The sequence below is a fragment of the Mustelus asterias genome, chromosome 19 (genome assembly GCF_964213995.1).
Source record: "Mustelus asterias chromosome 19, sMusAst1.hap1.1, whole genome shotgun sequence".
In the NCBI taxonomy this organism is placed as follows: Eukaryota; Metazoa; Chordata; class Chondrichthyes; order Carcharhiniformes; family Triakidae; genus Mustelus; species Mustelus asterias.
Genome location: NC_135819.1, coordinates 66,713,980 through 66,740,933, shown reverse-complemented (window position 1 = coordinate 66,740,933; position 26,954 = coordinate 66,713,980). Strand labels below are relative to the sequence as shown.

Genomic DNA, 26,954 nt, shown 5'->3' with positions numbered 1-26,954 from the left:
ATGCGAGTGTCACTGGCTGGGTCAGCATTAATTGCTCACTTCTAATGGTCCTTGAACTTAGTGAGTAGCTTGCTGGACCATTTAAGACACAGACCAGGCAAAGGTGACAGAGTTCCTTCCCTAAGGGCATTAGTGAACCAAATGGGTTTCTATGACAATGATGTTAAATCCAGAATTTATTGGATTCAAAATTCACCATCTGCCACAATAGGATTCAAACCCGAGTCCCCATTGCATTACCCCCAGTCTCTGGATTATTAGTCCGGTGACAATGTTACTACGCCACTGCCTTCCCATCGGAGTACGGGGGATTTATCAACCTTCAATCCTTTAAGTACTACCTCCTTCCTAATACAATTTCTTTTAGTTCTTCAGTTTTGCAAGTCCCTTGGTCGCCTAGTACTTCTGCGTGATTTTCCATATCTTCTCCCATGAAAACAGACAAACTGTTTTACTTCCCTCCCTTAATGGACATGGCCTTCTCCCAATGAGAATGGCTGCCCTCCCCCTCCGCCCCACCCACAGACCTCGCCTGTCTACTGATCATCTCCCCCTCCGACCGCCAGTCTTCCGATCGTTGATTCCACCCCCCCACTCCCCAACCAACCCCGATTGCCGACCTCCCGATCCCTACCCGCGCCCCCCCAACTGGCTCCACTCTGTCCGATATTATTACATATATTTGGATTTTGGAAAATCAAATGAGCCCGGACAATAGTGTAAATAAATCCATGAATATTAAAATCAGCCTTGCGCCATTCCCTGGTAAAAATCAGCCCCATAGTGCTTTCTTCCCCTTTCATCATGTGGATATGGAATCACACTCTATCTGGATCACATCTGAATCATATGGAAGTTCACATTTCAACAATGAAACCTTAATTCCCACTGATTTCACAGTTTTGATACCTTCTATTTGAGCTCATGAAGCCTAGCAAGAGTTGTTTCTGCTTCAGGGATATCTGCAGAATTCTTAGAAGCTTGACAATGTCTCCTGAGCATTTAGTTCTTTTCTTCTTTGGCAATGGCTACGCCTTAGACTCTTTCAAATAATTCGTTAGATCTTCAAGCTGTTCGATAGAATTCACTTTCTCTGCTTTTAAAGTTTGCTCTTTCATACTGAACGGCTCAGCTTTCATGTTATTTAGACTGTACTGAAGTTCAAGAATTTCATCAGTTTTGGTTAATTCAGCCTGCAAGCAGCTGTTCTGATTCATCAACAATTCCTTCTTTTGTTCCCAGCATTTTTCACAATGCTTACGAGAGACTTCTGATGCTTGGGGTTCATCAGGTTTTAACTGAAGATCTATTTTTTGCTGAAGTTGTGTCAGCAAGTTCATCCTTTAAGTCTTCCTTCAAGTATTATACTTCACGTGAGCGAGATTCCAATGTTATTACTTTTCCTTATCAAGCGCATCTTTTGTATATGAAAATTGATTCTCTACACTAATCAGTATTTTCTTGGCAGATTGCAATTTCTCTGTGCCACTATTCAAGCTTGCATTCTGTAAATGTGCTTCTAATTGTTTTTGATGTCCTTCATGCTCTTTTTTGGTGAGAGCTTCTACTTTTTGTTGCCATTGTAGGTTCTTAAATGTTTTTCCAAGTTTTCTTCCAAATGTCCAACAATTTTCTTCAGCTCTCGTCTCTTTTTGTACCTCTGACCCCTCATAAATTTGTTGTTCAGATCTTTGAACAGTTTGGTTCATTGACGACTTTAGTGTTTTCTTACATTACTATGTGGGTGGTACTGTACTCAGTCCCACAATAACCCGATATGCACCAGACCCTTATATTAACCTCATTATTCCAGGATCATCCTGGACTGCACAGTTAACACCTTGCTTCTTTTCTCTACCTCAAACTCCTCAGCCCAGTCATCTCCAACTACAAGTGTGAGGCACCCCCATGGCAATCTTTGTCACAAAGATGGAGACCAGCCAATTCTGCCAGCTCCATCGCTTTCGCTAGCTCATCAGGCCAAAGGTTCCCCAATGCCCTAGCTCTGAGTTGGCATTTTTCTCTAGTTTCTGTCCCATCTTCACTCACGTCCTCTCTGAGTTCATTGTGGCCAATTACCACTCAATCGCTATACTCTATCAAAAAGTGATGGAAGGTGTCGGCAATATTTTTTGAAAGGTTACGGGGTGATTCTCTCAACTCACTGCTCTGCTCTAGCAGTGCAATGGGCCGGGAGACATCAGCGGAGGCTGTTTCACAGGCTTCCCGCTGGCACCACGGCCTCCGCATGTCTCCGGCTCCAAGATTTTGAGAGTAATCAGCTCCGTGCCGGCAATAGGTGTGGAGCTGATCTCAATATTGAAATTAACATTAGCAGGCCCGGGACTGAAGTCTACAGGCCCACTAGCATTTCCCCCTGCCAGGGATGGTTCACAACTGTTCCCCACTAAATGGGGAACAGGCAGTCAACCCCACTGGAGTGAAGAGAGATCATTGAGGCCCCCCCCCCCCCCCCCCCCCCAAGGGGGGGGGGGGGGGGTCCTCAATAAGTTCCTTATTCCCTGGCACTGCCCAAGGGACAAACTGGCAATGCCCAAGGGTACCTTGGCACTGCTCACCAGGCATTGGGGGCAGGGCCTATTTGGGTGCCAATCGGAGTGGGGGGACCTGCTGCTACTCTGCACTGAGATTGCAGGCAGAACGAGGGAGGACAGCCATCGGGGCTGGATCGGAGAGGTTTGGGAGGCCAGCGATCATGGGGTGGGGGAGTCAGAGGGGCAGCGATGGAGGTTGTGGGGCTGGCCAGCGAGCGGGTGGATGGGGATGTGGGGCCACTGCGCATGCACTGATCTCCACTCTGACAGATTGGTACATGCGCTGTGACTCGCTCAGGGTAATGCTGCCAGCCTCTCCAGTGGGAATAGGCCCCACTTCCCGATTTTCAGAGGGAATCCTGCTAGAGCACTCTGAATCTCCAACACTCTGTGTATCACAAATTAAAAATCATGCTAAAAAAAATAAATCGGTGGAAGTTACTCCCACCTTCATGCAAATTGGGGCCTTTGAATTTCTTTGGGAGAATCCCGGCCTACTTGTTCATGGAACACAATTGTCATTAAATAAATGCAATGAAAAAGACGGATGCCAGGATTGATGCTCAACAGTAAGGTTTAGGTTATTTAACCTGATATGAAGAATAGAAAAGTTAATAATTCTTCGCTCTTCAAAAGATGTTCAACATTCAGAAGAAGGATTTGGATCTTATTTCATCTCCAACTACATCAGTCCTCCCGTGTACAAGAAACACGAAGTTAGCATGCAGGAACAGCACCACTGAACCACGTAAGGAGATATTTAGCCAGATTAACGAGGTATTTGGCCAGATGAACAAAAACTTGGTCAAAGAGGCAGGCTTTAAGCAATGTCATAAAACAGGTGAAAGCAAGGTAAAAAGATGCAGAGGTGTAGGGGAGATTTCCAGAGCTTAGGGGCTGGACAGTTGAAGGCACAGCCACCAATTCTTGAATGATTAAAATTGAGGATGATCAAGTGGCCAGAATTAAAGGAGTGTGTGCATCTTGGAGGGCTGTATGGGGTACACAAGATTAGAGATAGGGAGGAGCGAGGCCATGAAGTGGAAAATAGGGAGGAGAATTTCAACGTCAGGGTGGTGCTAACCAGAATCAATAGGTGAATGGAATGTGGTGTAAGTTAAGACATGGGCAGCAGAGTTCTGGAGAACCCATGTTTATGGAGAGTAAAAATATGGAAGACCAGCCAGGATTCCATTGTAACAGGCAAGTCTAGAGCAACATAGGTGTGAGAGTTTCACCAGGTGAGCTGAAACAGGGGTGGAGTCAGGTGATAAAAGTTTATTTATTAGTGTCAGAAGTAGGCTCACATTGCAATGAAGTTACTGTGAAAATCCCCTAGTCGCCACACTCCTGCACTTGTTCGGGTACACTGAGGGAGAATTTAGCATGGCCAATGCACCTAACCAGCACGCTTTTCTGCCCATCCAGTGCTGGATGTCGAAAGAGCAGTCTTATTATTTAGGTAGAGCCAGATATCATCAGTGTACGTGTGAAAACCAGCAGTGTTTTTGGATAATGCTGTTGAAGGGCAGCATATGGTTCAGAAATAGGAGGGGGCCCAGGGTACAAAAGGAAAAGTGTGAGAGTGGAAGAGAAGCCATTGAAAATGTTAGTCTGACTACAACAGATGGATAACAACAAAACCAGGTGAGTACAGTCCCATCTCACTGGATGATGGAGGAGAGGTATTGAACGAAGATACTGTGATCATCTGTGCCAAAGACCGCAGACAGGTCAAAAAGGAGGCAGAGGAATTAATTTAATTTTGCCATAATCACATATGTTATTTGAGAGAGTAAGAAAGACTTTCTACAGTTATACATGGCGTTGGTGAAACTACATCTGGAGTACTGTGTACAGTTTTTGTTTCTGCATCTAGTAAGGACAGAAACATAGAAATATAAAAACTAGAAGCAGGAATAGGCCATTTAGCCCTTCAGGCCTGCTCCACCATATGTTTTGATCATGGCTGATCATCAAATTCAATATCCTGATCCCCCCTTTGCCCCATATCCCTTTAGCCCCAAAAGCAATATCTAATTTCTTCTTGAAATCATACAATGTTTTGGCCTCAACTACTTTCTGTGACAGTGAATTCCACACATTCACCACCCTCTCTGGGTGAAGAAGTTTCTCCTCGCCTCAGTTCTAAAAGGTTTACCCCTTATCCTCAAACTATGACCCCCAGTTATGGACTCCCCCATCATTGGGAACATTCTTTCTGAATCTACCCTGTTTAACCCTGTTAAAATTTTGTAGGTTTCTATGAGATTCCCCTCTTACTCTTCTAAACTCCAGTGAATATAATCCTAACCGACTCAGTCTCTCCTCATATGACAAACCTGCCATCCCAGGAATCAGCCTGACAAACCTTTGCTGTACTTCCTCTATAGCAAGGACATCCTTCCTCAGATAAGGACACCAAAACTGCATACAGTAGTCCAGGTGTGTCCTCACCAATGCCTTATACGATTGCAGCAAAACTTCCCTATTCCTATACTCAAATCCTTTCACTATGAAGGCCAACATACCATTTGCTTTTCTTACTGCCTGTTGTACCTGTGCACTTACTTTCAGCGACTGATGCATGAGGCCACCAAGGTCTCACTGAGTATCCACCTCTCAATTTACAATAATTGAAGTAATAATCTGTCGTCCTATTATTGCTACCAAAGTGGATAACCTCACATTTATCCACATTGTACTGCATCTGCCATGCATATGCCAACATATCCACAAACTCAGCTGGTCCAAATCATGCTGAAGCATCTCTGCATCCTCCTCATAGCTCACCATCCCACCCATCTTTGTATCATTTGCAAATTTGGAGATAATACATTTAGTTCCCTCTTCCAAATCATTAATATATAATGTGAACTGTTTGGGTCCCAACGCACATTCCTGCAGAACCCCGTTAGTCACTGACTACCAATCAAAAAAAAACCCATTTATGCCAAATCTTTGCTTCCTATCTGCTAACCAGCTTTCTATCCATCTCAAGACATTACCTGCAATCCCATGTGCTTTAACTTTATATAGTAGTCTATGTGAGACCTTGTCGAAAGCCCAAATAAACTACATCCACTGGTTCTCCTGTCAACTCTACTAGTTCCATCCTCCAAAAGTTCCAATAATTTGTCAAGCATGGTTTCCCCATAGTAAATCTATGCTGACTTTGTTTGATTATACCACTGCCTTCCAAATGCTGAGTTATGTAATCATTGATAATGGACTCTAGCAACTTCCCAGTACCGACTATAGTTCACTGTTTTCTCTCTATCTCCCTCTTTGAATAGCGGGCTTACATTAGCTACCCTCCAATCAGTAGTAACCTAAACACTGAATAGCCCTCAATTTTTAGTTCCCATCCTTGCTCACCTTGGAGCCACGTCTCCGTAATGCCAACTATATCATACCCCTTTACATTTATCTGTGCAACTAATTCATCCAATTTGTTTCAAATGCTCCGAGCATTCAGGTACAAAACCTTAAGGTGGGCACTTTTAACATTTCGTTTCCAGTTCCTACTATTTTTTACTCTGTCGTTATCTGACGCTGGCCCTTGATTTCTCTGCCTATCACTTTCCTTATTCTCCTTTCTGTCTTTTCTTCTTGTTCTTAATTTCCCCTGCCCTGAATCCTTGCAAAGGTTCCCATCCCCCTGCCATATTGGTTTAAAAGCTCCCCAACCACTCTAGCAAGTACCCCCTTACCTTGGAAGGAATGCAATATAGATTCATTGAATTGATTCCTGGAATGAGAGGGTTATCCAATGAGGACTGAATTGAATGGGTCTATATTCTCTGGAGTCAAGAAGAACGAGAAATGATCGCATTGAAACAATTAAATTTCTGAGGGAGCTGGACAGGGTTAATGCTGAGAGGGGAGTTTTCTTGACTGGCGAGTTTAGACCTAATCTGAGGATAAGGGATTAACTAATGCGACCGAGAGATTTTTCTTCCCCTCAATTGTGAATTCTTTGAAATTCTCTAACCCAGAAGGCTGTGGATGCTCAATTATTGCATCTATTCGAGGCTGAGATTGATAGATAAGTTTCTATGGGATTCAGGCATTTGGATTGGGCAGGAAAGTGGAATGAGGTTGAGGATTTGCCATTATCTTATTAAATGATAGAGCAGGTGATGGCAACAACAAATGTTTAAAGGTGGTTCCAGAACTGAGAGGTTATGTACATCAGGAAAGATTGAACAAGCTTTGTGTGGTGATTGTCCCTTTAAAGGCTAAGGTGAGTAAGGCTATTCTGGCTTAAGGGACCAATTGGGACTCTGTGTGGGTGGGTAATCACACTCGAGGATGGAGTCCTCTTAGGCAGAGACATGTAGGTAGAGCCAGGTGTAGTCATGAGTCTGCGGTTTTCTTATTTAAAATTTCTTTGTGATCACAATGAAGTGCATCATTTCACTTTTTCCCATCTAGAGGCAACTGAGGCGACCTGATGGGAGGTCTTTAATATTAGAGAAGCATTTGATATAGAGAAGATATTTCCTACTTTAAAAAGGTGAATCCAGAACTAGGGGGCATTTTGTTCCTGAATTACTGCATTCCGGGGGAGTTGGTACACTGACAATGCTGTCAGGGAGTTCCAGGATTTTGATCTAGGAACAGTGAAGGATTTAGTTCCAAGTCAGGGTGGTGTATGGCTTGGAGTGGAATATGCAGGTGGTGGTCTTTGATGGTAGAAGTTACAGGTTTGGAAGGTGCTGTCGAAGGAACCTCGGCGAGTCACTGCAGTGCATCTTGTTGATAGTGCACACGGTTGCCACTGGGCTAGAGATGATGTGGAGATGCCGGCGTTGGACTGGGGTAAACACAGTAAGAAGTGTCACAACACCAGGTTAAAGTCCAACAGGTTTATTTGGTAGCAAATGCCATTAGCTTTCGGAGCGCTGCTCCTTCATCCTTCGACAAAGGAGCAGCGCTCCGAAAGCTAATGGCATTTGCTACCAAATAAACCTGTTGGACTTTAACCTGGTGTTGTTAAAACTGTTACTGGGCTAGAGTGACAGAGAGAATGTTATTTATGTATAGATCATTGTTAATACATCGAAAAAGAAAAAAAAAATCAAGAGAAACCTTTGTTCAGGGTGGTGAGAAGCTCGAGCTTGCAGCCACGGGTAGCACGGAACACACTTAATGGGACTTCGGACAAAGGCAGCGGTGAGAAAGGTTTGATAATTAAATGATGAAAGGTGAGCGGAAGTTCAAGCGGAGCGTGGACCATTTGCGCCGGTTTCAATCTCGCCAGTCTCCAGTTGGCTGACCCCTATTCAAACCTCCGGCCAACCGCGCATGCGCACCGCTGGGACCGCCGTGAAGCTGCACTGCGCATGGGCTGTCCAGCCTCCACATCGGTCACGGCTGTTTGAACGCAGGGTCGAAGTTATTTTTCATTTATTGTCTTCCGAATCTGACTTAGTGCGTGCGTGTACAAAGTTCGTCAACTTGTTTTTTTGAATGAGGTTGTCCGGCCATTTCCTGGTGTCCTGTTGACAGGTAAGGAATTTCTCCTCAGTACAGAGTCCAGCACTGGGCTGTGACCTGCAGCCTGTTTGGTTTAAAAACAAAACCCGCAGCGACCAGAAATAAATAACTTGCATCTCGATCAGCAACTTTCACAGCAGAAAGAGCCCCACATTTCCAGCCAGTGCAGTCATTTTACAAGTGCGGTCACTGCTGTAATTAGGCAGTCAACAGTTTGTGCAGAGCCTCAAACAGCAGATCGTATGGATTGATCAATTCCCAGGCAGTTTTTAAAATTTCCTTTAGGACTGCAGGTTTAGGCCATTTTTTAAAAATACTTTTCCAATTCAAATCAAATCAAGTCCAATTCACAGCCTCAACAAGTTGAGACATTCCCGATCCAAGCTGACAAGACCTGCAACCCCTGTCTTGGGCCTGATCTACGTGACCCAAGCTGATTGGAGTAGGCGCAGGTCTTCCTCCTCCAAGGCTTGAACTCAATTGCATGTTAGCCAAAAGGCCGAGATGCCGCTTTTAAAAATTGCTTCATATGAAAATGAAGCTTAAATGTAACCTAATGACCTCAACCAAGTGCAGCATCCGCATACTACATTTGATCTTAGCCAAAAGGCCGAGAAAAGCACTAATAAGCACTTTAAAACTTTAGTTTTTTTGCCTGTTTCCTGGTGCTGGGCAGCAATCCCAACAAGACGCAGAAGCAAGCTTTTTGGCGAGCACACGCTTATCTTGCGGTCAATGACTTTGTGCTTTTTCATTATTGTCATTGCTGAAAATTGAGTGCTGTAGAAGAAGCAGTGGAGAATTCAAAGTAGGTGCCCTCTCATATCACAAGTAGGCTTACATTAACACTGCAGTGAAGTTACTGTGAAAATCCCCCAGTCACCACATTCCAGCAGCTGTTCAGATACACAGTGGGAAAATTTAGTATGGCCATTGTTCCTAACCAGTATGCCTTTTGGATTGTGGGAGGAAACCCATGCAGACTCCGCGCAGACAGTGACCCAAGCCGGGAATCAAACCTGAGTCTCTAGTGATATTTGGTTTGACCTAAAAAGAGGGCAGCAGTGCTAATCACTGCACCACCATGCTGCCAATTAGTTCATCTTCATATCTTTTGAAGAGAAATTCAATATAGTTCCATGCCCCAGCTCTTTCTACACGTCCTTGCACTTTTTACCGCCAAGCATTATCCAATTCCATTTTGAAAACTACTATTAATTCTGTTTCCACCACTTATCAGGCTTTATGGAGCAACTGTTATCTGCCATCAGCTGGAGCACATTCCGCTGCAAATTTCCATATATACGTACTTACAGCAGCACCATATTCAAAGAACCTCATAATTCCAGGGCAGCACCAACATTCCTAACTTCCCAACAGCTGGTTCATCATTCCCTTCCCTTATTTCAGTTATTTCTTTTGCTGTCAGTGTATTTTTAGAGACTAATTGTGTGGTTTTTTTCCTGTCAATTCTCTGCATATTTCTGTCTGTTTATAGCAACTCTAGTTTAATCTAAATCAGTATGTACATTGAAATGAAGAAGCCTCATACACTGCGTCTCACTTCCCACTGGGAAACTGCTCACGACTCCTAATCTGTTTCCTCCTTTTTAACAAGTTATTTGTCAAAAATTTCCTTAAAGTTCATATGTTGTACATCACATCATCCATATCTTGCTTGATCAGGCTCATCAAGCATAGTCTTCCTTTCTGCAGCTTCTGTTTTTTTAAAATCTGGATATTTACCACAGCAGGATTAACACTATCTCTCCTCTTGAAGGTGAGTCTAGATTGGCCACTCTCCATTTCTCTGGTATACCTCAGTATGCCCGAAATATAATGTTTAGGACCTGTGCCATTTAAATTCTCCCTCTCTCTCATGTTCTTTGGGTGTTTCACATCAAGTGCTAGCAAAGAGTCTTCCAGCTTCACTGACATGCCAAATATTCTACTCTCATTTATTATTTCTCATCTTGCCTGCCGTCAATTCAGGACTTATCCCCTGTCCAGTGTGCTCTCCTTTTGTAAAAACTGAATTTTAATTTTACTAATTGTTCAGACAAATGTTGTATTTACATTGTGGTCACAAATCACAATTAGGTAAATAACATGTTAATGTGTTTTTGGTGGTATTGTCTAAGGGAAGAATGTTGCCCAAGGCTCTGGGAGTACTCACTGTTCTTCCTAATATAATACCATTGAACCCACCTCAACCACTAGGACAGGTAGGTGAGACTTCAGTTTAACGCCTCAGACAATGTTTGGTATTTATAAGTAGTTCCTTGGCACAACTCTATGGTGTAATTCTAGGAATGTGATTTTAACTCAGTCGCAGTGCTATGAACTCAATCAAACTGAGAGACCAACTTACTTGGGGAAGGGTTAATACTATGAGGGGGTGGGGCAGAATTCAGGAAGACAGATGAAATGGACAGACTCATGGTAGAAAAAAAATTAGCACAGAGAACTATGAATTGAAATATTTGGATAGGAAAAATGGAGACACAAAAAAATTATAGTGTGATTTTAAAGGTGGTGTAGAAACAGACCTGGGAGTGTATGTACACAAATCAAATTCAGAAGGTTGTTTGGCTTTATAGAAGAATAGAGGACAAGTGTAAGGCAGCTATCTATGCCTTTATAATATTGGTCAGACCTGTTTGAAACATAGAAAATAGGAGCTAGGCTTTGACTCTTTCCCTGCTCTGCCATTTAGTATCATGGCTGATCCTTGATCCCATATTCCTGTGCTGTCCCTATACCCTTTGACACCTTTAGAGTCTAGAAATTTATTCCTTAAATATATTCATTGACTTGGCCTTCACAGACTTTAGTGGTAGAGAATTCCACAGGATCACCACCCTCCCTTAATCTCAGTCCTCAATAGTCCACTCTGTATCTTGAAACTGTGACCATTCTTAATTCCAGCGAAGTGAGGCCCATTCAACTTGATCTCTCTATATGACAATCCTGCAATCCCAGTTATCAGTCTGGTGAACTTTTGCTAATACTCCTTCTTTGGCAAGTATATCATTTCTTAACACAAGAGACCAAAACGGCACACAATACCCCAGATTTAGTCTCAGCAAGGCACTGCACAGCTGTACCAAGACATTCTTACTCCTGTACGTACATCCTCTTGCAATGAAGGTTAGCATACCATTTACCTATAAACTTTTGCTGTACCTGTCTGCTTGCTTGCATTCAATGATTGTTGTACGAGGACACCCAGATCCTTTTGTACATCAACATTTCCCAATCTATCACCATTTAGATAATACTTTGCCATTCTGTTTCTCTAAGTGGGTAATTTTACATTATACGATGACTGTAATACTACATTCTGCACACTCATTTCCTTCCCAATGAACAGTATGCTTTGTCAGTACAGCGTGCAAGAAATACTTTTCACTGTATACTAATGCATGTGACCATAATAAATCATTCAACTTGTCTAAATCGCCTTGAAGCTTCTTAACATTCTCCTCACCACACACATTCCCACCAAATTTCGTGCCATCAGCAAACTTGGAAATATTACTTTTGGTTCCTTCATCCAAATCATTGATGTATGTTGTGAATTGCTGGAGCCCACCCTTCCTGAAAATTGAAATACACCACATCCACTGATTCACCTGTACCACCTATTCTGCTAAACACCCTGGTTGGTTTGTCAGACATGATTTACTCCAGCATTTTCCCTCCAACTGATAGACTAAGTGGTCTATAATTCCCATTTTCTCCTTTTTTAAATAGTGGGGTTACAATTGTTACCGTCCAATCTACAAACACCGCTCCAAAATGTGCAGAATTCTGGAAGAGGACAGCCAATACATCCACTATTTCCATGGTCACCTCTACCCTGGGATGTTATTAGGCCCTAGAGATTTATTGGCTTTCAGTCCCATTAATTCCTCCAGGACTTTTTTTAGTTATGCTAATTTGCTTCAATTTCTCCTCCTCACTAGACCCAGGATTCTTTAGCCTTTCTGGGAAGTTGTCTCCCTCCGTGAAGACAGAACTAAAGTAATTAGAACCATAGAAAATTATGGCTCAGAAACAGGCCTTTTGGCCTTTCTTGTCTGTGCCGAACCATTTTTTGCCTAGTCCCACTGACCTGCACTTGGACCATATCCCTCCACACCCCTCTCATCCATGAACCCGTCCAAGTTTTTCTTAAAATGTTTACCACTTTATCCGGTAGCTCATTCCACACTCCCACCACTCTCTGCGTGAAGAAGCCTCCCCTAATATTCCCTTTAAACTTTTCTCCTTTCACCCTTAACCCATGCCCTCTGGTTTTTTTCTCCCCTAGCCTCAGTGGAAAAAGCCTGCTTGCATTGACTCTATCTATACCCATCAAAATCTTGTACACCTCTATCAAATCTCCCCTCATTCTTCTACGCTCCAGGGAATAAAGTCCCAACCTATTCAATCTCTCTCTGTAACTCATCTTCTCAAATCCCGGCAACATCCTTGTGAACCTTCTCTGCACTCTTTCAACCTTATTTACATCCTTCCTGTAACTAGGTGAAAAACTGTACACAATACTCTAAATTCGGCCTCGCCAATGCCTTATATAACCTTACCATAACACCAACTTTTATACTCGATACTCCGATTTATAAAGGCCAATGTACCAAAGGCACTGTTTACAACCCTATCCACCTGTGACGTCACTTTTAGGGAATTCTGTACCTGTATTCCCAGATCCCTCTGTTCAACTGCACTCTTCAGAGTCCTACCATTTACCCTGTACGTTCTTCTTTGGTTTGTCCTTCCAAAGTGCAATATCTCACACTTGTCTGCGTTAAATTCCATTTGCCATTTTGAGCCCATTTTTCTAGCTGGTCCAAATCCCTCTGCAAGCTTTGACAACCTTCCTCACTGTCCACTACACCTCCAATCTTTGTATCATCAGCAAATTTGCTGATCCAATTTACCACATTGCCATCTATATCAATGATCTGGATGATGAACAACAACGGACCCAACACCCATCCCTGTGGCACACCACTAGTCACAGGCCTCCACTCAGAGAAGCAATCCTCCACAACCACTCTCTGGCTTCTTCCATTGAGCCAGTGTCTAATCCAATTTACTACCTCCCCATGTATACCTAGCGACTGAACCTTCCTAACTAACCTCCCATGAGGGACCTTGTCAAAGGCCTTGCTGAAATCCAGGTAGACAACATCTACTGCCTTCCCTTCATCCACTTTCCTGGTAACTTCCTCGAAAAACTCTAATAGATTGGTCAAACATGACCTACCACTAACAAAGCCATGTTAATTCTCCCTAATAAGTCCCAGGCTATCCAAATATTTGTCGATCCTATCTCTTATCACACCTTCCAATAACTTGCTCACCACCGACGTCAAACCTACTGGCCTATAATTTCCCGGATTTCTTTTGGAACCTTTTTTAAAACAACGCAACAACATGAGCCACCCTCCAATCATCCGGCACCTCCCCCGTGAATACTGACATTTTAAATATGTCTGCCAGGGCCCCTGCAAGTTCAACACTAGCTTCCCTCAAGGTCCGTGGGAATACCCTGTCCGGTCCTGGGGATTTATCCACTCTGATTTGCCTCAAGACAGCAAGCACCTCCTCCCCTTTAATCTGTAAAGGTTCCATGACCTCTCTACCTGTTTGCCCTATTTCCGTAGACTCCATGCCCATTTCCTCAGTAAATACTGATGCAAATAAACGATTTAGTATCTCCCTAATCTCTTTTGGTTCCATACACAGTCTACCACTCTGGTCTTCAAGAGGACCAATTTTATCCCTCACTATCCTCTTGCTCCTAACATACCTAAAGAAGCTCTTTGGATTTTCCTTCACTCTGTCTGCCAAAGCAATCTCATGTCGTCTTTTGGCCCTCCTGATTTCCTTCTTAAATCGCTTCTTGCACTTTTTATACTCCTCGAGCATCTGATCTGTTCCTTGCTGCCTGTACATTTCGTACAACTCTCTCTTCCTCTTAATTAGTGTTACAATCTCACTCGAGAACCAAGGTTCCTTATTCCTATTTACTTTGCCTTTAATCCTGACAGGAATTGTTTAATTGCTCTGACATTTCCTTGTTCTCGATTATAAATTCTCCAGTTTCAGACTAAGAGTCTTCACTAATTTTTATATACTTAATAGAAGCTTTTACCTTGCTATCAAGATTACTCTCAAGCTCTGCTTGCCCCCACCCTCCACCCCCCCTCAATCTTTCTCCTCCTTTGCTGAATACAGAACTACTCCCAATCTGTGGATTTGCTATTTTTCTAACAACTTTATATAACTCCTCTTTGGATCTTATACTATCCTTAATTTCTTTTGTAATCCATGGGAAGCTGCTTTTTTGTTTGTGTCGGAAAGGAATGTATAACTTACAATGCATACATTCATTCCTTAAATATTAGCCATTGTTTATCCACAGCCATTGCATGTTAACAAAGTTTCTCAATTTATCTTCGCCAACACTCACTTCATACCTCTGTAATCTCCTTTGTTTAAATCTAGGACACTAGTTTCAGATCGGACTTCTTCACTTTCCTTCCTGATGAAGAATTCTGTCATGTTATGGTCACTATTCCTTGAAGAACCCCGCACAACAAGATTAATTAACCCTTTCTCATTGTTAAAAGCCATAATAGAATAGTATGTTTCTTAACATGCTGGTCAAAAAAAATTGTACACATTCCTGGAATTCATCTGCCACAGTATTGTTGCTAATTGGATTTGTTCAATCTATATGTAGATTAAAGTTACCCATGATCACTGTAGCATGCATCTCAAATTTCCTGTTTAATGCCACCCCCTTACCTTTCCGCCACTGTTTGGAGGAGCATTGACAACTCCCACTAATGTTTTCCATTCCTTGTGGCCTCTTAACTCCACCTAGACTGATTCTATATAGATTTTCTGAGCAAACATCCACTCTTAATATTGCACTGATTTCAGGTGGGATTTTTCTGTCCCTCTGCACGGGTCAACTAGTGTGGCGGGGCAGGAATGTGAACAAGAGGTGAAAAATAGGCGTGTGACTGATTTAAATATTAGTGACCGGAGCCTCTCAAAGGATTAAGTAGCTCTGGGGATAGAGCGACAGAATCTCTCCAAAAAAAATCTGAAGTACATAGTCAAATACAGATCAATTATAGTTTTTCTAATCAATAATTCCACCTTTCATTAGCTTAAAATCAATTTCATTTAACAGTTATACAATAAGAAATATCTGAAGTACCTCAGCCAACCATATGATACTTAATAGCATGGTGATACTTTATTCGTCCAACTTATTCCCTGCTTAGCTCTGACTATTTCCCCATAACTTTGGAGGGAGTACAGAAAAGGTTTACCCAGGAAGCTGCCTGGTATGGAGGGTATTAGCTATGAGGAAAGATTAAATAAACTGGATTTGTTCTCCTGGGGAAGACGGAGGCGGAAGGGTGAACTGATAGAAGTTTATAACATTGAGGGGCATAGATAAGGTGAACAGTTGGGCAGAAATGACAATCACAAGGGGGCACAAGTTCAAGGTAAGGGGGTGAAAATGTTCAGTAGAGATGTGTGGGGGAACTTGTTTTTTTAAAGAAGGTGGTGGGGGCCTGGAATGCACTGCCAAGTGAGTTGGTTGATACATTCATGACATTTAAGACTCATCTGGACAGACACATGAACGGCGGAATAGAGAGGGATACAGGCGGTTGGTCTAGATAGGACAACATGATTGGTACAGGCTTGATGGGTTGAAGGGCCTGTTCCTGTGCTGTACTGTTTTTTGTAACCTAGTAACAGCAAACGCTACCGCAAGGTCAAAGTGGACGTTCCCTCTGGCTGTCTGCCAAGTTGAATAGAAATGTTTTCAGAAAAGGGTACAGATTCCTGCATTCAGGGGCATATCTATCCTTGTGTCTGGGCAGTGAATGCATCTATTCATTATTGTTGCAACATATATTCCCTTATAGGAATCCTCCCGATAAGACTACTGCTGACTAACCAGTTCCCAGACCTTTGGCTTTAAACTATTGACATTTCGCTAACCCTGCTTGGCTAAAGTGAACATTACTTTCAAAATATTAGTATATATGTTTTGAAATCATAATTACTTGTTTGTTTTACTGCATGCACATGTGTAAACTGTTTGTGTTGGCTGTTGTTAAGTCAACTTACTGATAGGTAGGAATAACAAGCCTAGACACCCATGGATGACCAGAGATACTCAGGATACGATGAGAAGGAAAAGAAAAGCTTTTAGCAGGTACAAGGGAAGCAAATCAGGAGAGGCATTAGTGATGTCTAGATAAGTGCAGGGTGGAACTTGAGAAAACAAAGAGAGGACTTTAACCTGGTGTTGAGAGACTTCTTACTATGCCCATCCCAGTCCAATGCCGGCATCTCCACATTATAGTGTAGGTAGACATGTTTCTGTTCTGCTTCTTCCTTAAGACCTCAGTAGCACATCTGCCATCACCTGCATGTTGACGTCAACCAGAGGCAATGATCTTGGACCTGGAAAGTAGTGGACAACTCATTGGACCACATTGAGCCCTGACAGGCTGCAGGGTGGCACAGTGGTTAGCACTGCTGCCTCACAACGCCAGGGACCCAGGTTCGATTCCAATCTTGGGTGTGTGTGCGCAATTTGCACGTTCTCCCCATGTTTGTGTGAGTTTCCTTCCACAGTTAAGTGGATTGGCCATCGTAAATGTATGGAGTTATGGGAATAGGGCAGAGGGGAGGGCCTGGATGGAATGCTCAGAGTTTGTGGACATCCAATGGACTGAAAGGCCTCTTCTGCATGATAGAGCTTCTAAGGTTCTAGGCTGCCCACCACTGATCTACCTTATTGTGAATGCTGCATTCATTCAGATATTCTCTTTAGATTTGTCTTTTTAACATTTTTATACTATTGCCCTAGCCTTTGTCTCCTCTTTTATTTCTAACTTGTTTCCCTTTCTTTTGTCTACCTGCTTGGGTTCCCATCTCCCTGCCACTCTAGCTTAAATCCTCCCAAACAGCACTTGTAAAAATTGCTAGGAGAATATTGGTCAGGTCCTGCTGGGTGTAACTTGTCCAGGTCCCATCTTCCACAAAATTGGCCCCAATGCCTCAAATCCAAATCCCCCTCTCCTTCCTACAACATCTCTCCAGCCATGTATTCAGCTGCTCTATTCTTCCTCTTGCGGCACTTGTGTTCAATACTGGACACCACATTTTAGAATGTCAATACCTTACACAGGGTGCAGAGGAGATTTACCAGAATGGTACTGTGCATGAGAGACTGAAGTTACGTGAAGAGACTAGAGAAACTGGGTTGTTCTCCTTAGAACAGAGAAGGTTAACAGAAGTTTGATAGAGGTGTTCAATCATAATGGTTTTGATATGTAAATAAGGATAAACCGTTTTCAGAAAAAGGTACAGATTTAAGGTAATTGGCAAAAGAACCGGTGGTGGCATGAAGAAACTTCTTTTTAATCCAATGGGTTGTATTCTGGATCCCACTGCCTGAAAGGATAATGGTGCAAATTCAATAATACCTTTCAAAAAGAAAATGGATATGAGAAAGCTCTGGTTGGTAAAAGTAGAGAAAATCCCAAGATATTATATGTGTATCAATGTGAAGAAGATAACCGGGGAAAGAGTAGGGACCAAAGGGGGCAATCTATGGGTGGAGCCAGACGACATTGGTAGTGTTGAATGAGTACTTCACATCCATCTTCACACAAGGAATAGAAAAGTGGTCGGTGCAGACTCGATGGGCCGAATGGCCTCCTTCTACACTGTAGGGTTTCTATGATTTCTATGAGTATGGAATACGGGAAGAGAGAGACTGACGTTCTTGAATAAATTGATATCAGGAAGGACAAGGTATTGGAGGTGTTGGAAGGCTTAAAAGTGAATAAATCTCCAGGTCCAGATGAATTGTGCCCTCTGCTACTGTGGGAGGCAAGGGAGTAGATTGCAGGGGCTCTGACCTAAATTTTTAATTCCTCTGGCCACGGGGGAGGTGCCAGATGACTAGAGAACAGCTAACGTGGTTGTGCTATTTAAGAAGGGTTGTAGAGATAAACCAGGGAAATACAGACCAGTAAGTCTCACGTCATTGGTAAGGAAACTATTGGAGGAACGTCTGTGGGAGAGCATCTATCTCCACTGAAAGAGGCAAGGCTTGATCAGGGATAGTCAGCAATGCTTCACCAGCGGGAGATCACGACTAACAAATTTGATTGAATTTTTTGAGGTCACCAGGTATCAGGCTTCATAACTTAACTTCAGGGTTTCTGCTCAGGAAAGACTGCATTCTGAAACTCAAGCTTCCAGGAGCTGCAGCTGGACACACTTCCTGCATAATGCTAGCCCCAAGCACTGGAAACGTGGCAGGCCTCCCATATGGAGCAAGAAGAGCAAACCATAGCTTCAAGCTCTCCTGCCATGACTAAACCCTTTTAAGTTTAAAAACTTTATAAGACTTAAAAAAAGAAATAAATCAAATAATTTCCTACCCTTGCTTAAATAATGACATACAATTTAATATGGTTTGGAAATACCTACCAGGACTTACTCACCAATCAGCTGCATCTGTTGGTCATCCATCATCAAGGAACTAATTGATGGGGGGGAGGATGCAGGGGTAAGGGGAATTACAAAATTAATGGTAGAGGAGAGGGTGCAAGTGAATGAAGGCGGTAATTTAGATAAGGGAGTAGAGGGAGAGGGTGTTCGCGACTCATCAAAGCGGGTCCAGATAAAAGCTGGAATAAGGACACTTTGCCTGAATGCACGAAGCATTCGGAACAAGGTAAATGAGTTGATGGTGCAAATCAGCACAAGTGAGTACGATCTAGTGGCCAGTACAGAAACGTGGCTGAAAGGTGACCAGGACTGGGAGATGAATATCCAGGGGTATCAGGCGTTTAGGAAGAATAGACAGGAAGGAAAAGGTGGTGGGGTCGCGCTATTAATAAGAGATAATATCAGGGTAGTACTGAGGGATGACATAGGCTCTGAGGAACAAAACGTGGAATCATTATGGGTAGAGATGAGGAATAGTAGAGGGAGAAAGACACTAGTAGGTGTGTTATATAGGCCCCCAAATAATAATGTTGAGGTAGGGAGGGCTATAAACAAGCAGATAAGGGATGCATGTAAAAACGGAACGGCAATAATCATGGGGGACTTCAACATGCACATTGACTGGCAGACTCAAGTCGGTAAGGGTGGAATGGAGGAAGAGTTCTTAGAATGCTGTCGGGATAGTTTCCTTGAACAGCATGTTACGGAACCGACGAGGGAACGAGCTATTTTGGATCTGGTATTGTGTAACGAGGTAGGTAGAATTAAGGATCTTATTGTGAAGGACCCTCTTGGGTCTAGTGACCACAATATGGTCGAATTTCTGATTCAGATGGAAGAGGAGAAAGTTTGGTCCCAAACCAGTGTCCTCTGTTTGAACAGAGGGAAATATGATAGGATGAGGGATGAATTGGCTAAGGTAGACTGGGAGAGCAGGCTGGCAGGTAGGATAGCTGAGGAACAGTGGAGGATTTTTAAGGAGATCCTTTTCAGTTCTCAGCAAAAATATATTCCAGCAAAAAACAAGGATTGTAAGAAAAGGGAGAACCAGCCGTGGATAACGAAGGAAATAAAGGAGAGTATTAAAATAAAAACAGCTGCGTACAGAGTGGCCAAAAATAGTGGAGAAACAAGTGATTGGGAAAAATTTAAGAAACAACAAAGAGAGACTAAGAAAGCGATAAAGAAAGGAAGGATAGACTATGAAGCTAGGCTAGCAATTAATATAAAAAATGATAGTAAAAGTTTTTATAAATATATAAAAAGGAATAGAGTGGCTAGAGTGAATGTTGGACCCTTGGAGGACGAGAGGGGGGAGTTAATAGTGGGAAATGAGGATATGGCTGAGTCTTTAAATAAGTTTTTTGTGTCGGTCTTCACGGTGGAGGACACAAATAGTTTGCCAAATATTAACGATAGAGGGTTGGCAGCAGGAGAAATACTTAATACAATTAATGTTACCAGAGAGGCAGTGCTGGGTAGGCTAATGGGACTGAAGGTCCCCGGGTCCGGATGGAATGCATCCCAGGGTATTGAAAGAAATGTCAGAGGTAATAGTGGATGCGTTAGTGATTATTTATCAAAACTCGTTGCATTCTGAGGTAGTGCCAGTTGATTGGAAAATGGCTAATGTTACGCCGCTGTTTAAAAAAGGAAGGAGACAAAAGGCGGGTAACTATAGGCCGGTCAGCTTAACGTCTGTAGTAGGGAAAATGCTGGAATCCATTATTAAAGAGGAGATAGCAGGGCATCTGGATAGAAATGGTTCGATCAATCAGACGCAGCATGTATTCATGAGGGGAAAGTCGTGCTTGACGAACATGTTGGATTTTTATGAAGATGTGACTAGGGCGGTTGATGGAGGAGAACCGGTGGATGCGGTGTTTTTGGATTTCCAAAAGGCGTTTGATAAGGTGCCCCATAAAAGGCTGCTGAAGAAGATTAGGGCACACGGAGTTGGGGGTAGTGTGTTAAAGTGGATTGGGGACTGGCTATCCGACAGGAAGCAAAGAGTCGGAATAAATGGGTGTTTTTCCGGTTGGAGGAAGGTAACTAGTGGCGTGCCGCAGGGATCGGTACTCGGGCCGCAACTATTTACCATTTATATAGATGATCTGGAGGAGGGGACGGAGTGTAGGGTAACGAAGTTTGCAGACGACACAAAGATGAGTGGAAAAGTGAATCGTGTGGAGGACGGAGAAGATCTGCAGAGAGATTTGGACAGGCTGAGTGAGTGGGCGAGGATATGGCAAATGGAGTATAACGTTGATAAATGCGAGGTTATACACTTTGGAGGAAATAATAACAAATGGGATTACTATCTCAATGGAAACAAATTAAAACATGCTACCGTGCAAAGGGACCTGGGGGTCCTTGTGCATGAGACGCAAAAGCCCAGTCTGCAGGTACAACAGGTGATCAAGAAGGCAAATGGGATGTTGGCCTATATTGCGAGGGGGATAGAATATAAAAGCAGGGATGTCTTGATGCACCTGTACAGGGCATTGGTGAGGCCGCAGCTGGAATACTGTGTGCAGTATTGGTCCCCTTATATGAGGAAGGATATATTGGCATTGGAGGGAGTGCAGAGAAGGTTCACCAGGTTGATACCGGAGATGAGGGGTTTGGATTATGAGGAGAGGCTGAAGAGATTGGGTTTGTACTCGTTGGAGTTTAGAAGGATGAGGGGGGATCTTATGGAGACTTATAAGATAATGCGGGGGCTGGATAGGGTGGAGGCGGAGAGATTCTTTCCACTTAGTAAGGAAGTTAAAACTAGAGGACACAGCCTCAAAATAAAGGGGGGTCGGTTTAAGACAGAGTTGAGGAGGAACTTCTTCTCCCAGAGGGTGGTGAATCTCTGGAATTCTCTGCCCACTGAGGTGGTGGAGGCTACCTCGCTGAATATGTTTAAAATGCGGATGGATGGATTCCTGATCGGTAAGGGAATTAAGGGTTATGGGGATCAGGCGGGTAAGTGGTACTGATCCACGTCAGATCAGCCATGATCTTATTGAATGGCGGGGCAGGCTCGAGGGGCTAGATGGCCTACTCCTGCTCCTATTTCTTATGTTCTTATGTTCTTATATTCTGAACTGTAATGCCTGGTCAACTCCTGCCCCCACTGGACCTGTGGAGGTAGCAAGGGACACCAGGCACAGCAATAAATTGCTCCCACACTCTCCAACTTGCATTCTGTGCTGTTTGTACTTTAGACCTTGCTTATATAACTTAGGCTTGTCCTGCTTCAGGAACCAGATTTAACCAGTTTACTTAATTAGCTGTCCCCTATGAGTGACAGCATTAGGAGGGCTTGTTTTGTTTTTACTTCCCTTAGGCCTGAAAGAAACTTAATATCTCCCCTTCAATTACCTGCAGTTAGTTAGATTTTAAGAAGGCAAAAGATTAAGATTTAAGAGTCAAATATCACTTGAGCCAGAGCCAGGGTCAGATCAGCTGAAGCAGTTAAAGGCAGTTAGATCACCAGTTAGTTCTTAACTCTGCCAGCTTCAGATATAGAACATAGAACATAGAACATTACAGCGCAGAACAGGCCCTTCGGCCCACGATGTTGCACCGACCAGTTAAAAAAAAAAACTGTGACCCTCCAACCTAAACCAATTTCTTTTCGTCCATGAACCTATCTACGGATCTCTTAAACGCCCCCAAACTAGGCGCATTTACTACTGATGCTGGCAGGGCATTCCAATCCCTCACCACCCTCTGGGTAAAGAACCTACCCCTGACATCGGTTCTATAACTACCCCCCCTCAATTTAAAGCCATGCCCCCTCGTGCTGGATTTCTCCATCAGAGGAAAAAGGCTATCACTATCCACCCTATCTAAACCTCTAATCATCTTATATGTTTCAATAAGATCCCCTCTTAGCCGCCGCCTTTCCAGCGAAAACAATCCCAAATCCCTCAGCCTCTCCTCATAGGATCTCCCCTCCATACCAGGCAACATCCTGGTAAACCTCCTCTGCACCCTCTCCAAAGCCTCCACATCCTTCCTGTAATGTGGGGACCAGAACTGCACACAGTACTCCAAGTGCGGCCGCACCAGAGTTGTGTACAGTTGCAACATAACGCTACGACTCCTAAATTCAATCCCCCTACCAATAAACGCCAAGACACCATATGCCTTCTTAACAACCTTATCTACTTGATTCCCAACTTTCAGGGATCTATGCACACATACACCTAGATCCCTCTGCTCCTCCACACTATTCAAAGTCCTCCCGTTAGCCCTATACTCAACACATCTGTTATTCCTACCAAAGTGAATTACCTCACACTTCTCCGCATTAAACTCCATCCGCCACCTCTCGGCCCAACTTTGCAACCTGTCTAAGTCTTCCTGCAAACTACGACACCCTTCCTCACTGTCTACCACACCACCGACTTTGGTGTCATCAGCAAATTTGCTAATCCACCCAACTATACCCTCATCCAGATCATTAATAAATATTACAAACAGCAGTGGCCCCAAAACAGATATGTCTTAAGAGAACTCACCATTCAACCAGCGAAAAGTACCCAATCGGACAGCGCTTACAGACAGCTACAGAAGAACCTCCAAATCTTTTCCAAGCCACCAGACCTGGTTGTATCTAGTTTTTTTGAGAGTGACTAAGATTCTGTTATTACTGTTTTGGTACTAAATGATCCTTATCTTTATTTGAACAGCATTTCAGTCGAACCATCCTTTAATTAAAATTGTTACTGGTTTAATTAAAGTTCCCGGTTGGTTGAATAAAATAAGTTGTTAATTATTCACTTAATGCCACCTTTAGGAAGGAGCACTGTTCTGGCCACCCTATCGTAGAAAGGACATTATTAAGCTAGAAAGAGTGCAGGAAAGATTTACTCGGATGCTACCGGGACTTGATGGTTTGAGTTATAAGGAGAGTCTGAATAGACTGGGAATTTTTTTCTCTGGAGCGTAGGAGGCTGAGGGGTGATCTTATAGAGGTCTATAAAATAATGGGGGGGGGGATTGGTCAGCTAGATAGTCAACATATTTTCCCAAAGGTAGGGGAGTCTAAAACTAGAGGGCATAAGTTTAAGGGGAGAGATACAAAAGGGTCCAGAGGGGCAATTTTTTCACACAGAGGGTGGTGAGTGTCTGGAACAAGCTGCCAGAGGTAGTAGTTGAGACGGGTACAATTTTGTCTTTTAAAAAGCATTTAGACAGTTACGTGGGTAAGATGGGTATAGAGGGATATGGGTCAAAGGCGGGCAATTGGGACTAGTTTAGTGATTTTTTAAAAAAAGGGCTGGCATGGACAAGTTGGGCCGAAGGGCCTGTTTCCATGCTGTAAACCTCTATGACTATCTATGACTAAATAAACAAAATCAAATTAACTCAGGGACAACTTAAAAGGGGCAGCTCCCAAAAGGAGGAGAACCGCCCAAAACGCAAGACAAAGCGTAAAGGAAACTTAAAACATCAAATTAAAATGTGATTAAAGGGGTCAATAATGCACCCAGTCCCTGCGGTGCCCAATGGGCACGGAAGCAAGCAGGTCTCTGGGGAAAGCCAAGGGAATTGTGATTAACAAAGAGCTGACGAGGGCCGTGGCCCTGCTCCATGCTAGCTTAAATCTGTTGCACCTGTTTTTAATGAACACAGATTTGTATGTGGGAATGGTTAAAGTCTAATGTTACCAAAGTTAACACAGATTTACAGGCTGTTTAGGAGCAAGATGAGATCTTGTACAAAAGCAAATGCGCTTAGAAGTATTTAGTAGATTATAAAGTGCTTATAGGTTGTTGCATAGCTATGAAAAGGAGTGTATGTATGCAAACTTGTGCTTTATTTCTTAAACTGCATTGGGATCGGCAATAAATGCAGGCAACACCCATGTCCCATGAATGAATAAAGAAAATTGGACTTTGTTGGAACAAGGCCATTATCAACAAGGTCAGGAGATAGGAGTAGGACAGCAAATGCAGTACAATGGTTTGAGAAGGGAAGGGACACCCAATTACTGTGGCAAATGAAAGATGTGTTTGAAATGCTGGAGAATGGTGCGGGAGCAGGGGTTGTGACGTATTTTCTAGTTTTGCATGAGAAGATGTCAGAACTGGTGCAGCTGTAAATACGGATGGTGGCAGTGACCCAAGATTTAAGGAATAATCCTGGTGGAAAGGGGAAAGATGTATTTGATCATGTTTCAGATGGTGGAAATGGCAAATATTGATGTCATGAAAGGAAGCTGTTGGGATGGAAGGTGAGGATCAGGGGAAAAAATATGATGATTGTATGAGGAGGAAGAAGGAACCAGGAAAGATGCACTAAATATGGGACAGTCCTAAACCTAGATTGTATCTTGATTGTAATAGACAGAAATGTTCAAACAAGAAAAAGGAAACTGATTCAATAGATGGTTTAGAGGCTTGTGATTTTACAGGCAAGTGTCTTTGAGAATGAAAGAGTTTGGGGAAAGACATGGCTATGGAACTGGAATCTGACAGAGAATTGAAAGAGTTAATAAATAACAATTATAAATAATTTGGCAATTTGAATACTGTGTCATTGATTCCACTGTGGTTGAGCACTTGAAGCATAGGCATTGTGCTAATTGCTGGGCCAAACTAGGAGCAACATAAAAATTGAAATATACAGTTTACCAATCTTTGACACTGCATGAGCTTAGTTAAGCCCTAGTATACTTTATTTGTTTGGTGTATTTATTTATTAGTGTCACAAGTAGGCTTCCATTAACACTGCAATGAAGTTACTGTGAAATTCCCCTAGTTGCCACACCCCAGCACCTGTTCAGGTACACTGAGGGAGAATTTAACATGGCCAATGCACCTAACCAACACATCTTTCGGACTATGGGAGGAAACTGGAGTACCTGGAGGAAACCCATGTAGACATAGGGAGAACTTGCAGACTCCGCACAGACAATGACCCAAGCCAGGAATCGAACTTGGACAATAAGCCAGAGACTAATTTTGGATTAATGCAGAGAATTTAAGGGGGACCAGGAACAACAGCAGGCAGAACATAGAATGAGATGCAAAAAATTCTCTTCGCTGTCTATTCTGGAAGCTGTCCAGTTGCTTTTGTCATATTTTTCTGCTTTAGCAATTCCGTTTAAAATGTGACGAAGAAGCTTCTACATAGGTTACACATTTGAAGTTATTCATTTATACATTTAAATTGTGTAACATTGTGTTGGGTCTGCCAAGGACAAGGGATCCTTGTAGCTAGTGTAGAGTTAGAGCATCTGTAAATCTAATCATTATTAATAGATATTTTGATCACATTTGGGATATTTTCGGAGTTACATTATTCTTGGCTTCACTTGTTACTTCATTAGGATATGATGTACTTTTGGATACATAAAGATTCATTAGCGGCAACTGTTCTAATAGTAACCACAATATGATGCGCTTCATTGGAAGAAAACTTTCCTCAGGTACTGTATTATATTCTACAGTCTTACTATGGTAACCTTTTTGATTTAAGTGTTGAATGATGTACTGAAAGTGTTTTTTTGAGTATGTTGTTTACTCATGATTTATTTTGTATAATGTAGGAAAAAACGGCAGCAATGGAATGCTGTTCTGCCTAACAAAACCCTTTAAGATCCTAATGTGCTGGAATCATAATGTCGGGGTTCTATCACTACCAATAACGGTTAAGGAACGGCTGTTTAATCGTCTTCACTCAACAGAAATGGGTAAAATTAAACCTGTGACCAAAACTGTTATAGTTACTACATCTATAAAAACTCAAAGGAGAAAAAGTTGTTTTTTGCACAGACCATGTATATTTTGCTCTTTGTTTGCTATAAACTCATGTACAAACGTTGAGTTTTAGATAAATACACAGTGATATCCAAAGGTTGAGTATCAAAACTTCAAAATGTTGATTCAATATACATTTCCATTATTGCCTTCCTCAAAAAATATTACTCCCATCCTTATTTTTTTAGGATACAATGGGAGTAAATTTTGACTTTTTGGTGGCACTGATTGGGCAACAATGAATTTATTTCTCTCTAAATAGATGTCGCCACTCAGGTGTTGCTTTTGGCTGCATTAGAGTGCTTCAGCCCATTTCCCACTTGCAAGGTGTTATTTCCATTGAAAACATGCATTGAAAAGCATGAGTTCAAAGTGTTGAAGATAACGAGAAAATGATTTAGTTCTGAAAAATTTAAAAGAACTGTGGATAAATAATTGGATTAAGATGGCATGAATGTGAAGTTGGTGAAAAAGAATTATGGAGGAAATCGCAGAGATTCTGACTAGAATCTTTCAATCCAAAGGAATTAGCATACCTTAGAATCCATGATTTGAGACTAAA

General features: G+C 42.6%; 1 protein-coding gene across 4 annotated transcripts in view; it reads left to right on the top strand.

The window, feature by feature from the left end:
• The first annotated feature begins 7,894 nt into the window (after window positions 1–7,894).
• Window positions 7,895–26,954, top strand: part of LOC144508036 (peroxisomal succinyl-coenzyme A thioesterase-like) — a 55,937-nt gene continuing 36,877 nt past the window's right edge. The window contains exons 1-3 of one of the 4 annotated variants that reach the window (XM_078235749.1): window positions 7,897–8,069; window positions 25,963–26,061; window positions 26,182–26,325. In XM_078235749.1, the coding sequence (XP_078091875.1) occupies window positions 26,028–26,061; window positions 26,182–26,325 (178 nt within the window). In that variant the 5' untranslated portion in view covers window positions 7,897–8,069; window positions 25,963–26,027. Of the gene's footprint in view, window positions 8,070–25,962; window positions 26,062–26,181; window positions 26,326–26,954 lie in introns of all 4 variants that reach the window. The other 3 variants (XM_078235751.1, XM_078235750.1, XM_078235753.1) reach the window with 3 other exon arrangements.